The sequence below is a fragment of the Heterocephalus glaber genome, unplaced genomic scaffold (genome assembly GCF_053883595.1).
Source record: "Heterocephalus glaber isolate CG9 unplaced genomic scaffold, H.glaber_assembly_v1.0 deba00001460, whole genome shotgun sequence".
NCBI classification, from domain to species: Eukaryota; Metazoa; Chordata; class Mammalia; order Rodentia; family Bathyergidae; genus Heterocephalus; species Heterocephalus glaber.
The window spans coordinates 10,085,792-10,097,393 of record NW_028258307.1 but is presented as its reverse complement, the minus strand read 5'-3'; the positions used below and the strand labels follow the sequence as shown (position 1 = coordinate 10,097,393).

Below are 11,602 nucleotides of genomic sequence, written 5' to 3'. Positions count from 1 at the left end.
ACGCTCATGACCTGGGCTTGATACTTCTTGATTACCTGCGAAATGGCCCATGGCATCTGCTTCTAGCTCAAGTCCAAGGTGAGGCCCAAGGTTACTTACCTAGCTGCCACTCAGGGGAGCACATGGTCTGCATCATCCAGATGGGCAGTGTGGGTTCCAGAATGGCGACTCCCATGTTGGCAAAGCAGATGGAACCTGAAGCGATGGTTCTGTGAGCCACTGTGGCTGCCCGAAGCCCAGACTCTTCTAGTCCAGAAGGAGACCATTGCTAACTTACCAGCAGCCACCAGGATATAAGGGTCTTTGAGAAGCATAAGAATCGGAGTCCCCTTGGCACTCTGGAAAAACATGGACAAGAAAAACTTTCCATGAGTACAGTGTTCACATCTCTCCTGCCTTCATAGAGTCTGAGAACACAGGACCTTGGAGAGCATCTACATCAGCTCCTTTACTGCAGAGATCAGGAAACCCAAGAGTAAGCTGGGGGCACAGCCCACCCTGTAGCCAGGCAGGCACTGCAATAGGCATGGAGAGGGGGCAGCATGTTCCAAGTGCGATTCCTGCCTCCACGTGACCTCCATCAGGTCCAAGTGAATGGTGGCGAGGCCAGGATCAGGCAATTGGTGTTCCAAGGCCTTTCTGCTCTATCTATCTGGCACCAATATTTGTTCTGGGAGGATCACAGGCTGAGCACTGAGTCCCCAGAGTGAGCTTAAAAGTGCTACCTCAGGAAGCTCCTCAAGCCATCTGAATTCTTCCTGCTCGCCAGGTAAGGCATACTGGACTGGTGTAGCAGAGAGCTTGAACACCTGGGTTAAAACACTGGTCTAGGTGCTCAGTTCTAGTTTTCCCTCCCCTCTTGGCATACCCTTATCCCAGTACATTTGGTCACCCTATCTTCCTTCCGTGCATCCCAGCAGTCCCTCCACCATCACTGTTCTCTTTGCCAGAACAACCTTCTTTCTCGTGTCCCGGTTCCTCAAGTTCATTCTTCAAGGTAAAGCTCAAATGGCTCCTTCCTTTCCCTAGTGTTCCTTGACTTGGTAGCTGGAATTTCTTCCTCTTTCAAACTTCCTCAGCATTCTGTCCTAATCTTCTATGGTGTGTACTCTATTTTATTTTGGAAGAGCTTTAATAATTTTTATATGATAATTTTTGCATAGGCAAAAGAGTGGATTAAGACATAAAGAGATCCTAAAAAACCGGGGATTTAGCTCAGTGGTTCCGGTGCCTGCCTCAAAAGCACAAGGTCCTGAGTTTGATCCCTAGTACAAAAAAAAAAAAGAGAGATCCTAAAAAGATCATGACCTCACTCCATATATAATTCAAAGTAAAGAAAAAAATGGTAATCATAAAGATAAATATGATGAAGTTCAATAAATCTCTTATCACAACAATTCCACTCCTAGAAATTTGAAGATTACTACCAACATTCTAAAAATGCATGTCCACAAGGTAATTAATTGTAGCACTATTTGTAACTGCAAAGTACTGAAAACTGTCAAAGTGCTCAAACAGGAAATTAAATATAATATGGTATGTACATGGTAAAAATAATGAGGGAAAACTCTATAAACTAATAGGGAGTGATTTTCATGATGTATTGTCAAATGAGAGGAAAAAAGTAGAATGCAAAGAATAATATGTAGTATAAAAGCTTTTACGTGAAAAAAAAGAGGTTGAGAAAATGTACATAAACTATTTTGGAGAAGAAACACAAAAACATTGGGGAGATAAACCAAAAAATCATTAAATTGGTTATTGTACTTATAAGTAGCAAGGGTGAGGGAGGGTAAGGGTAGAAAGGTCATAGAGAGATTCACTTCTAAATGGTAATGTTTGATATATTAAAAAATAAAATTATGTTAGTGTTATGTACTTAACTGTGCCCCTCCAAAACTCAAATGCTGAAGCTATAACGTATGTCCTATTGAAGACAGGGCTTTTAGGGAAATAATTGGATCTAAGTGAGGTCATAAGGATAGAGCCTGGCTGGTAGGACTAGTGTCCTTACAAGAAGAGGAAGGGACACCAGAGATCCCTGTCTCTGTGCACATACATCCAAGAAAGACCGTGTGGGGGTGCAATGAGAAGGTGGCCATCTACCAACCAGGGACAGAGGCCTCACCAGAGGCCAATACTGACAGCACGTTGACCTTGGAGGTCCAGCCTCCAGCACTGTGAGAAAATGAATGCCTGTTGTTTCAGTCACCCAATACTTTGTTATGGCAACCTGAGTAGACTAATACAAGTACCATGAGTAGAGAAGCAAACTAAAACTAAATGCCAATAAAAGCAAATGAATACAACTGCATTTTAAATGCATTATGCATAATACAATCACATTCACGATTGGAAAGAGAACCAACACAAGTAATTTCTAAACACTAGTTTGGCTATATTCCCTGAGCTTAAGGGGAAAAGAACTGCAAACATCTTGAACACTGTTTGGTAGGTTTATTTTTTATAGTGGTATGGACATAGAAATCATAACATTACACATTGTTATAGGAGTGCACAAATAGGTAAATGTCTTAATTACAGGGAAACACGAGATTCCCATGATGAAAATGGATAGATACAAATATAGAATGGGGAAAGCAACAAAATGCCTGTGAAGTTGGGCTGGAAGCAGAAGTTTCACCATGAACTCGTGTGTGTGTGTGTGTGTGTGTGTGTGTGTGTGTGTGTGTGTGTATTAGCTCTCTCATTAAGGGGGCCTAGAAAGGAGACCCTAACAGCAGTGAGCAGACCAAGTGCCCATATTTTGGTTTCTAAGCACCATTCTCCATTAAAAGAAACCAAGACTCCTTGGAGAAATGGACGGTTCCAGGGCCATAGTGAGGAAGGTACGAGATGAACACAGGACATGTTTTTGTACCAGAAATTAAAACATTATTCAAAAAATACCGATGGCACACTCAAGTGGCACAAGAACCAGTTTGAGAGGGCTCCCATTTGCTAAATCTAGGACAATTTGACTGTCAAAGTAAATAGACAATGAGGAACTACAATCCACTAATCAAAATAGTGATCCATGGATTCCAACTGAAAATGAACAGGTAAAAAAATAAAGTATATGTGTTTGCATAGAATATGCATAAATATATGTATAATATGTATCAAGATAGAGAAAGGAATGGCTATTTCTTATAGCAAAATGTCAACTGATGATTTGGAGGGATTGGTAAAATAGAAATCCTAGCATTTATCAAATATTATAGTAAGAATTAGTTCAGGCAAGGATCATTGATGCATAATAAACCTGGGGAAGGGTAAAATTTGGAGAAGATATGAAATTAATGTGACGAGATTTCCTCCCGTAGACTATTCATGAGTTACAAAGTGAAAAATAATAACCACAGAATGGAGAAACCAACAATATCTTGGCCCAGTGATAAAAATGGTCACCACTGACAGGTGAATGGGGATTGTGTGCCTCTAGATGTAACACTTTGGAAGGACACAGTATTTCCTAGATGGTATGACAACAGTAGGTATAGGGCCTGGAGCTGATCACCAGGCCAGCCACATTTAGGAATATTCTCTAAAATAACCATATGCTTCAAAAAATAAATGTCATGAAAGATAAAGAAAGGTGGAGGAACTTTTCCAGATTAGAGGAGACTAAAATATGGGACACACGAAGGTACCACATAATCCTGGACTAAATCCTATACTGAAGACTTAAGAAAAAGACTGCTGCAAGACTTTATTAAGACAATGGAAAAATCAGAGTAGGTACTTTGGATATTATATCAATGTTAAATTTCCTGAATTTGATAACTCAATTGTCATTACACAAGAAAATATTTGTTCTCAAGGAAAATCCTTTATTAAGGGATAAGGGAATGACATAAGCAATCTACTCTCAAATGGTTCAGCAAAAGATAAGGAATGATAACAATTTGTGTATGTGTGTGGGAGAGAGAAAGAAGAAATATGTCAAAAATGTTAAAAATTAGTAAAGAAACTGAATGTATGGAAGTTCTCTTCCATAGGAATACATATTATACCTTATGCTTACAACTTTTCTGTAGGTTGGAAATTATTTCAAAATTTAAAGTTTCAGGGCCAGGGATTAGCTCAGTGGTTCCGCTGCCTGCCTCGCAAGCGAAAGGTCCCCGAGTTCGATCCCCAGTACCAAAAAAAAACCAAAAACACTAAAGTTTCAAAAGTTGTTACAGCTTGTGTCTAGATGTCCCTCCAAAGCCTCATGCAGTTGTAGGTGGGGGTTCTTCCGAGTGGCTGAATCTAGAGTGTGTGACTGATTCTTGGTGGAATGCTAGGCCCAAGAGCACTAGGATTAAGGGTGTGACTGCTATCCACCCTAAGTAGCCTGAATAAAATAAAAGGGGCAGGAAGAAGCTGTTAAGGTCCCTTGTTGCTTTTGCTACCAAGTGGGCTCTATGAACTGTTTCTCCTCTGCAATGCCCCTCTGCCATGTGCCACTCTGCCTTGGAGCCAGCTGATTATGGGCCCAAACCGCTACAAACATGAGCTAAATAAACCCTTTCCCCTTTAACTTTGGGTGTTGGGTATTTTGTCTCAGGAAGAGAAAAGTAACTAAAACAAAAGTCTAATGAAGCTCTGATCCCTCCTCCCCCAACCAAGATCTTTTTAAAATATTTGTTGGTATCTTGCTATCCTAGTTTCCTTTTCCCCAAACTTAGTCTGTTGGTTGAGTGATTCGTCACTGTTGGCACAGAGGGCACTCAGTAAGTACTGGTGGAACCATCTGGAAGGAAGTTCCTCTGCCTGGGCAGGTACTGGGACCAGGCCAGGCAGTCTGAGGAGAAGGAATGTGGTGTTCCTTGCTCTGAGGAGTTCTAGTGGGAGTGGGTAGTGGTTACAATTTCGCCCATCCCTGAGTACCCAGACATGTCTGCTCCTAGATCCAGGTCCCAAAGAGTGACATCATCTCAGCTTCAACAGACCACAGAAGGCTCCCAAAGCTACTGTGAGGGAACTGGCACTGTCAAAATGTCAACTCTGTCCCAGTTCCAAATTATTCAGATGCTCCTCACTTTACCTTCAATTTCTGTGTCTGTAGAATGAGACTAAAATATGTGAGGCTAAAATATGTGAAGGCTAAAATATGTGAGGCTAAAATATGTGAAGTATAGATGCCATACTTACTAACCAGACTCCTGGGTCATAAAAAACCACCAATAATGTTTATGTAATATTTAATTACTTTTAGAATACCTTGATAACCTATAAGATGCAAAGTCAAGGTCTTTAGATTAAATTTTGCCATATTTTCTGCATTCTTCTGTTTGTTGAGTAATTCGCCACAAGAGGACTTGATATTAACTTCACACAGCCATCTTTGGCATGGAATCAGACAAATGCCAGCTCTGATATTTATTATCTGTGACAGGATAATTGTCTGTTAGGAATGTCTTGGAGGAAGTCTTTTTTGGGGGAAGGTTGTCTGGAGGCCTCTGACAGTTTTCTCCAAGACAAGACTTCTTGGGGTTTTTTATAGCACCCATCTTTGTCCTCTGAATTGTCCAGTACCAAGCTAGACTCTTGGCATTGCCCACACTGCCTTAAATGCAACCCTATGTGGAACTCTAAGTGCAATGCTATGTGGAATCTGACTCTTTTCCTTGCCCTTTTTCCTGATAATGTGACAGGCTTGCCTGGGGTCCTTCTACCTGGCCATTCTGTGTATCTCTTAGTGAAGGAACTGGTGTCCACTCACCTCAGGAGAGACTTTGGAAGGCTGCAGGATGCAGAGCTGGAGGGCTAAGAAAGAAAGAAACAGAAGACGAGTTCAGCTTGTTCACAGTTAGGCAGGTGTTCCAATAACAGCCACATTGCTACCAACTAATACCTCCTTTTCTAGGATGGGGAAATCCTTGCTCCATCAAAACATGTCCACACTACCCATTAGTGGCAAAGACTGATAGATTGCATTCCCAGTCTGACCCGTGCTATCATCTGCCCAGGACCCCATTGCTGACTTACCTCCATCCAGTAGTGCCAGGAAGGCCAGGATGAGAAAGGGAGCAGACTTTCCAACAAACTCATACATCACACTTCCAAAGGGAGCTCCCACTGGAAAGCAAAGCAGCACATATGCAGAGGTGAGGCCCATCCCAGATGGTGAGATGGGTCCACATTACAAAGTGAAGATTTATTGAAGACCTACTAAGGGCTAAGCTCCAATGGGGGTTCTGGGCCTCAGAGATGAAGACCTCATCCTTGTCCTTGTAGTGAAGGACATTTGCTTGGAGGACTGAAGGACAAATAATGAGAATGTGGTGAAAAGCTCAGGAGTAAAAGGTTGTGTGCACAAAGTGCTGTGTAAGCCCAGGGGAGTGGGTCAGAGAGTTCAGGTAGCCACAGAAGATTTGCCAAGTGCAGCAGCAGGAAGCATGTAAGGACAGAGAGGTGTCAGAAAAGATGGTGCCACTGAAGAAAAAAGCCAGTGGGGAAGAGTAGAGGTGGGGTAGGTTGAGGCCCCTGAACCAATGCCCCCAGATAACTGGATGAGATGTCTACTAGACCTTGTGGCCTAGGGAGAAACATCGGTGCTCTTTAGCAGGAGGGAAACACCACCAGGTCTGAGCTCAGGAACATTCTTCTGGCAGCACCATGCAGGAAGGAGGGAATGGGAAAGAGATCAGGCAGGAGTCTGGCGCCGTGTTCCAACCAAGAAGGGGTGAGGTGACCTTGAAGCACTTGCAAATGATATAATGGATTTGTTCACTTGAAACTTCGGGGATGAAGGACCCAGGATCCACCAAAGTTTAAAGCTGAGGATTAGGTAGATGGATACTAACAAGGAACAGAACTTTGTTCCCTCTCTTTTCCATGGTGGTAGAAGGTGGGCCCATTCTAGGAAAGGGATTTTAGGTGTTGTCTCAATGAGTTTGTGAGCTCCTGAAAGGCAGGGCTTTGTATGTCTGGAGCTTCTTATCTACATGCCCTCTGTGCTAGCATTGTGTTTGACACTAGGAAGCACTCAACAAAAGAAAGTGACTTGTTAGGTCTCATCAGTTAAGAGATATGAAGGATGAACTTCAAGGAAAGTGTACCTTATTGTTTGGAGCTTGGATTCTGAGAGAGAATGTCTCAGTCTTTATCCTGCCTCTTGCACTGCCTGGCTGTGTGACCTTGGATGGTTACCTGACCTTTCTTATCTTCACCTGTATACTGGGGACAGTCATTCCTTCTTCACAAAGTGGTGTGCAGAGTAAAGGAAATTATATCTACAAGAAATCTAGCAGAGAATCTGGCAAAGAGCATGCTTTGACACTGAAAACACTGCCCCTGTGTGGAAGCAGAGGTGAGGCAGGCAATGGATACAAATGTGGGATATTCACTCCTTAGGATGCACTGGTCCTCTGGACTTTCCCCCAGGCCTTTGTGGGCTGCTCAACTTGAGGAACAAGAAACCTTTCCATGGTGATATTTTCAAAGAAGTCAACATGAGATTGGGATAGGGAGGAAAATATTTGTCTTCCATGGCCTTGGGAACACCTGCCTCTGGAACCATCTCTGATGGGTCTGCAGTTCCCCCACCCTCCTGAACCTCAATCTCCAACCAGGTACAACCTACCCAGCACTCCCAAAGCCAGGCCACCCAAAGCGATTCCCATGACTTTTCCTCTCTCGTAGTCATCGGTGTAGACACTGGCCAGCATTCCAAGACCTGAGCAGAGAATGACAGATGAAGTTGGCATATGGAAGGTTTCATTCTGTCCCCTCAGTGTCCTTGATCCCTGCCCTACTATATCTTGAGTAACAATCTTAGTTAGAGTTCCAGTTTGAAGGGTTAGCCCACAAAACTTAGTCCACAGTGTATTGTAAATACTGTTTCCCACTGGTCCCCAAAGTCCTCACACTACTCACTCCTCTGTGCACGAGTAATTTTGGAAGTACAAAGGCTTCTGGGAAAGGTAACATAGAATACCATTGTCTAATTGAGGAAGTAAGGGTAAGTCCTCTTTGTAGGGGTGGCTAAGGGAAGGGACCTCAATGAATACAAACTGTCCTATTCAACATGGTGCCCAAGGAGGAGCATGAACATGCCCAGCACCAGGGAGAGGGTGTGACCTGGCAGTGCATGGCAGCTGTGCTCCCAGCACATTTACTCTGGGCCAATGGCATAGCAGCCTCACAAGAGTCCATGACATATTGTCGAAGCATTTAGCAATACTTGGCAAACTATACTGGTATTTCTGGCAATATTCATATAACTCCTCTCGAGAAATAAGAGGGCAACAAAGAAAGGGCCACAAAATGGCACTAAGTAGAAGCCTGACCCACTTGGGCTTGTTCTGACTTGAGCTAGCTGCAACTGAATATTATCACAGGAAGTTGCATCAGACTTAGGGATCTATAAGCCCCACTAGCAACTCAAAACATGTCCCTGAATCATAATTTCTACCTACCAGGATGATATTTTCCTTAATTTCCTGAGGTAGTAAGAGGTGGTAAAAAAAAAAATGTCTGTCAGTCTTACCCGCAACAGAGGAAAATGAAGATCCAATGCCTTGGAGGGCCCGGGCCACAAACAGCAGGCTATATGTGCCAGAAAAAGCAAACACTGTGCACAGAGAATGGCAAGAATGCTTCGTTACCAAACTGCCTGATATTGCCCAGCCACCAGATGACGCGCCAGATATGGCAAACATGAGTCATTTGTGCATATGTTTATGTAGAGTATGATGATTTTCACTATCCGTTCTTGAAGTTACCTTTCTAATCTTCCCCAGCCTTCAACCAGAGCTGATTTTAATTGATTAAAAGACTGGGAAACCACATGCATATAAACCAAGCCACTGCACAGTGGATGAAAGGCTGACTTTCCCTATATCTTGCTGAAAACCTGACATTCTATCCACTGGAATCAGATGTCCATGAAGCCCAATGCCCCGGGCTTGTAACTACTAGGACCCTACTTAGACTCTGCTCCTGGGATCTCCAAAACATCCAAATTTGGCCTTTTCTGATACTGGGCCACACTGGTCACCTTGAGTACTGTGACAACATGTATGCACACCAGGAACCATAGGCACTGAGTAGAAAATATCTTGTGATGCAGTCAGATTGTTTCCTTTACCTCATGTTTGAAGATCTTTGTTTTTTTGGTTTTTTGTTTTTTTTGATACTGGGGATTGAACACGGGACCTTGCGCTTGCAAGGCAGGTGCTGGAACCACTGAGCTAAATCCATGGCCAACACTGGAAGATCTTTTAATCAAATCAAATCAGTGTTTGTTAAATAATACTGAATGTACAGCTTTGCTAGACTCTGTAGCAGATGGGAGAGAAAGAAAGAGAGAGAAAGAGAGAGAGAGAGCACACACATCTAGGTCATGCCCCTGAAGAGATTCTGACTCTTTGTTATTTGGAGACTAACATACATGAAAATGAGAGTCAAACAAGAATATGATATCAAAAACTAAATTACAGGGTGTTGGCAGTCAGGTTGGTAGGTTCAGACATGCCTCACCGTCAATTCCAGAACAATGTCTCCTAAGAGAGAATTCCTCCCAAAGTGTCTGAATCAGAAGAATTTTAATCCTTTGGGGCATTCATTACAGGTGTCTTTGGTTGTGTTTATAATCTTCAGCAGTTACTTCTCGACATGATCACATTCTACTACTCATTGTCTCCCAAACAAGCACATTCTTCGTCTCCCTCTTCCTGCTTCCAGTGCCCTTTCATGGGCTTTCTGATTTCAATCTGTTCAGTCTACCATCCCTATATCCCTTGAGAATAGAGTGACCGACTTGTCTTAGTTTGCCCAGACTTTCTTAGCTATAAAACTGCAAGTTTCGTATCTTGTGAAGCCCCTCGGAGAATGAACAAGATAGGATGGTTGGTCACTCTATTTAGAAAGATCAATGTAATTTCCTTTTTCTTTTGCTCTGCGAACCCAAGGCCACTACTTAGCTCCCAATTACACTAAGCATGGTTCCTAGATAGGGACCTTTGGCTATTGCAGTGGGCATCAGGAACCTTTTTAGGTTCTAGGTTAACGAAAACCTTTTTAGTTTTTTTTAAACCCTAAATGATGCTACAGAGGGATATTCTAACCACTAAATATACTTTGCTTGTGATAGAACTATGCTAAGTCAATATACAACACCACTGGTGATCTCATGGAAACAAAAATTATGACTTATCACATATTGTTTGGTAAGTAAGAAAACCTTTAAAAAATATGAGTTCTTGGCAGAGAATCAGCTAGGACCTAATGCTAAAGAGTTTTGGGCTCCACTAATATATTGCACTATCTTATTTTGCAGGATGTTTTTTCCCAGCCACCATACCCTCCTGGAGACCTGGATCTATGCCTTTTCTTTCTTTAAGTGACATAATAAAAAATCTGTGGAATGATTTTTAAGATTCATTAGATGATCTTTTTAATTTTTAATTTCCAGCCCTGATTGTAATACATTCATATTAAATAATGGGTCAGTAGGAGTCAAATCCTATGGTGGGAGGTAAGAAAAATTGAGGAGGAGTTGTACAGAAAATAGATAAGTAACAGGAAGATAATAAAGATAAGAGGGAAAAGTTATGTTTTTGGAGGAGAGCAGGAAGTCAACAGAGACTGCAGGATCTCTGGTGGGTCCACAGCTTGCCTGCCCTTAAGTCACACCCTAAATGTGAACTCCCCTTGCATTCTTATTTACTTTACATTTCAGGGTCAACTATATTTTTCTTACTATTTCTATTCCATCCCCATTTAATTAGGAATGTTTAGCTGATACTGGGTAGACTATTTGTCCTTTTCTTTTCTTGCTCCATTAGCAAATTTACTTTCCTAAGCTATAACCTTTAATGCCCTTAGCTGGAAAGCAGTAACCTTTTTGGAATCTTTCAGTACTGTTGTCCAACTTTCATTTTATTTTGTTAGTTGTCTTTTACCAAGGCATATCAAAACACTATGATATCTTCCCAAACATGGGGAGGGGTGCTAAACTTGCTCAGGGGTCTACTGGTAGTAGCACACACATGCACATGTGTGCACATGCACATACACACATACTATAGCATACATATTCATGCAGCTTTCATGATTTCCACTGACACAAATGAAGTATCTGTTCTTCCACAGAATAGACACATTCCAACTAGACTAAGTTGCCACTACTATGCTAGTTCCTACTCCAAAAATTGCAAAGCATTCAAATCAATGTTCTAGTCCACTTAGTCCAATGCCTAATTACCCTCTGGGCTAAACTGACTCTGTTCTTTACACTGCAGTCACATGAGAAAAATCAAACACACTCAATAAGGGCCAGGGATTTAGCTCAGTGGTTCCAGTGCCTGCCTCGAAAGCGCAAGGTCCTGAGTTTGATCCCCAGTACAAAGTAAAAAAAAAAAAAGAAGCACACAAAGACACTCAGTGAAGGGAAGAGCAGGGGAAGCAAATTACTTACTAGTGGTGGAGAGGAACATGATAACAAAGCCAGCAAACATAGGAATGTGATATCCAACCCTAAAAAAGATTAAACAAGATTCACTCCCAACAGGCTTTCATATACATATATATTTTTAATGTAAATGGGAACAGAAATGCAGTTAATTTGAGTACATGGTAAAACCTGTCTATGAATCCAAGTGCGGAGATG

General features: G+C 42.1%; 1 protein-coding gene across 2 annotated transcripts in view; it reads right to left on the bottom strand.

The window, feature by feature from the left end:
- Positions 1–11,602, bottom strand: part of Slc18a1 (solute carrier family 18 member A1) — a 35,318-nt gene that overhangs the window by 17,822 nt on the left and 5,894 nt on the right. For both annotated transcript variants that reach the window (XM_087216874.1, XM_004848255.3), the window contains 7 exons: positions 11,411–11,469; positions 8,480–8,563; positions 7,574–7,666; positions 5,977–6,066; positions 5,711–5,754; positions 278–338; positions 100–195 (listed from right to left, as the gene is read on the bottom strand). In XM_087216874.1, the coding sequence (XP_087073000.1) occupies positions 100–195; positions 278–338; positions 5,711–5,754; positions 5,977–6,066; positions 7,574–7,666; positions 8,480–8,563; positions 11,411–11,469 (527 nt within the window). The remainder of the gene's footprint in view (positions 1–99; positions 196–277; positions 339–5,710; positions 5,755–5,976; positions 6,067–7,573; positions 7,667–8,479; positions 8,564–11,410; positions 11,470–11,602) is intronic.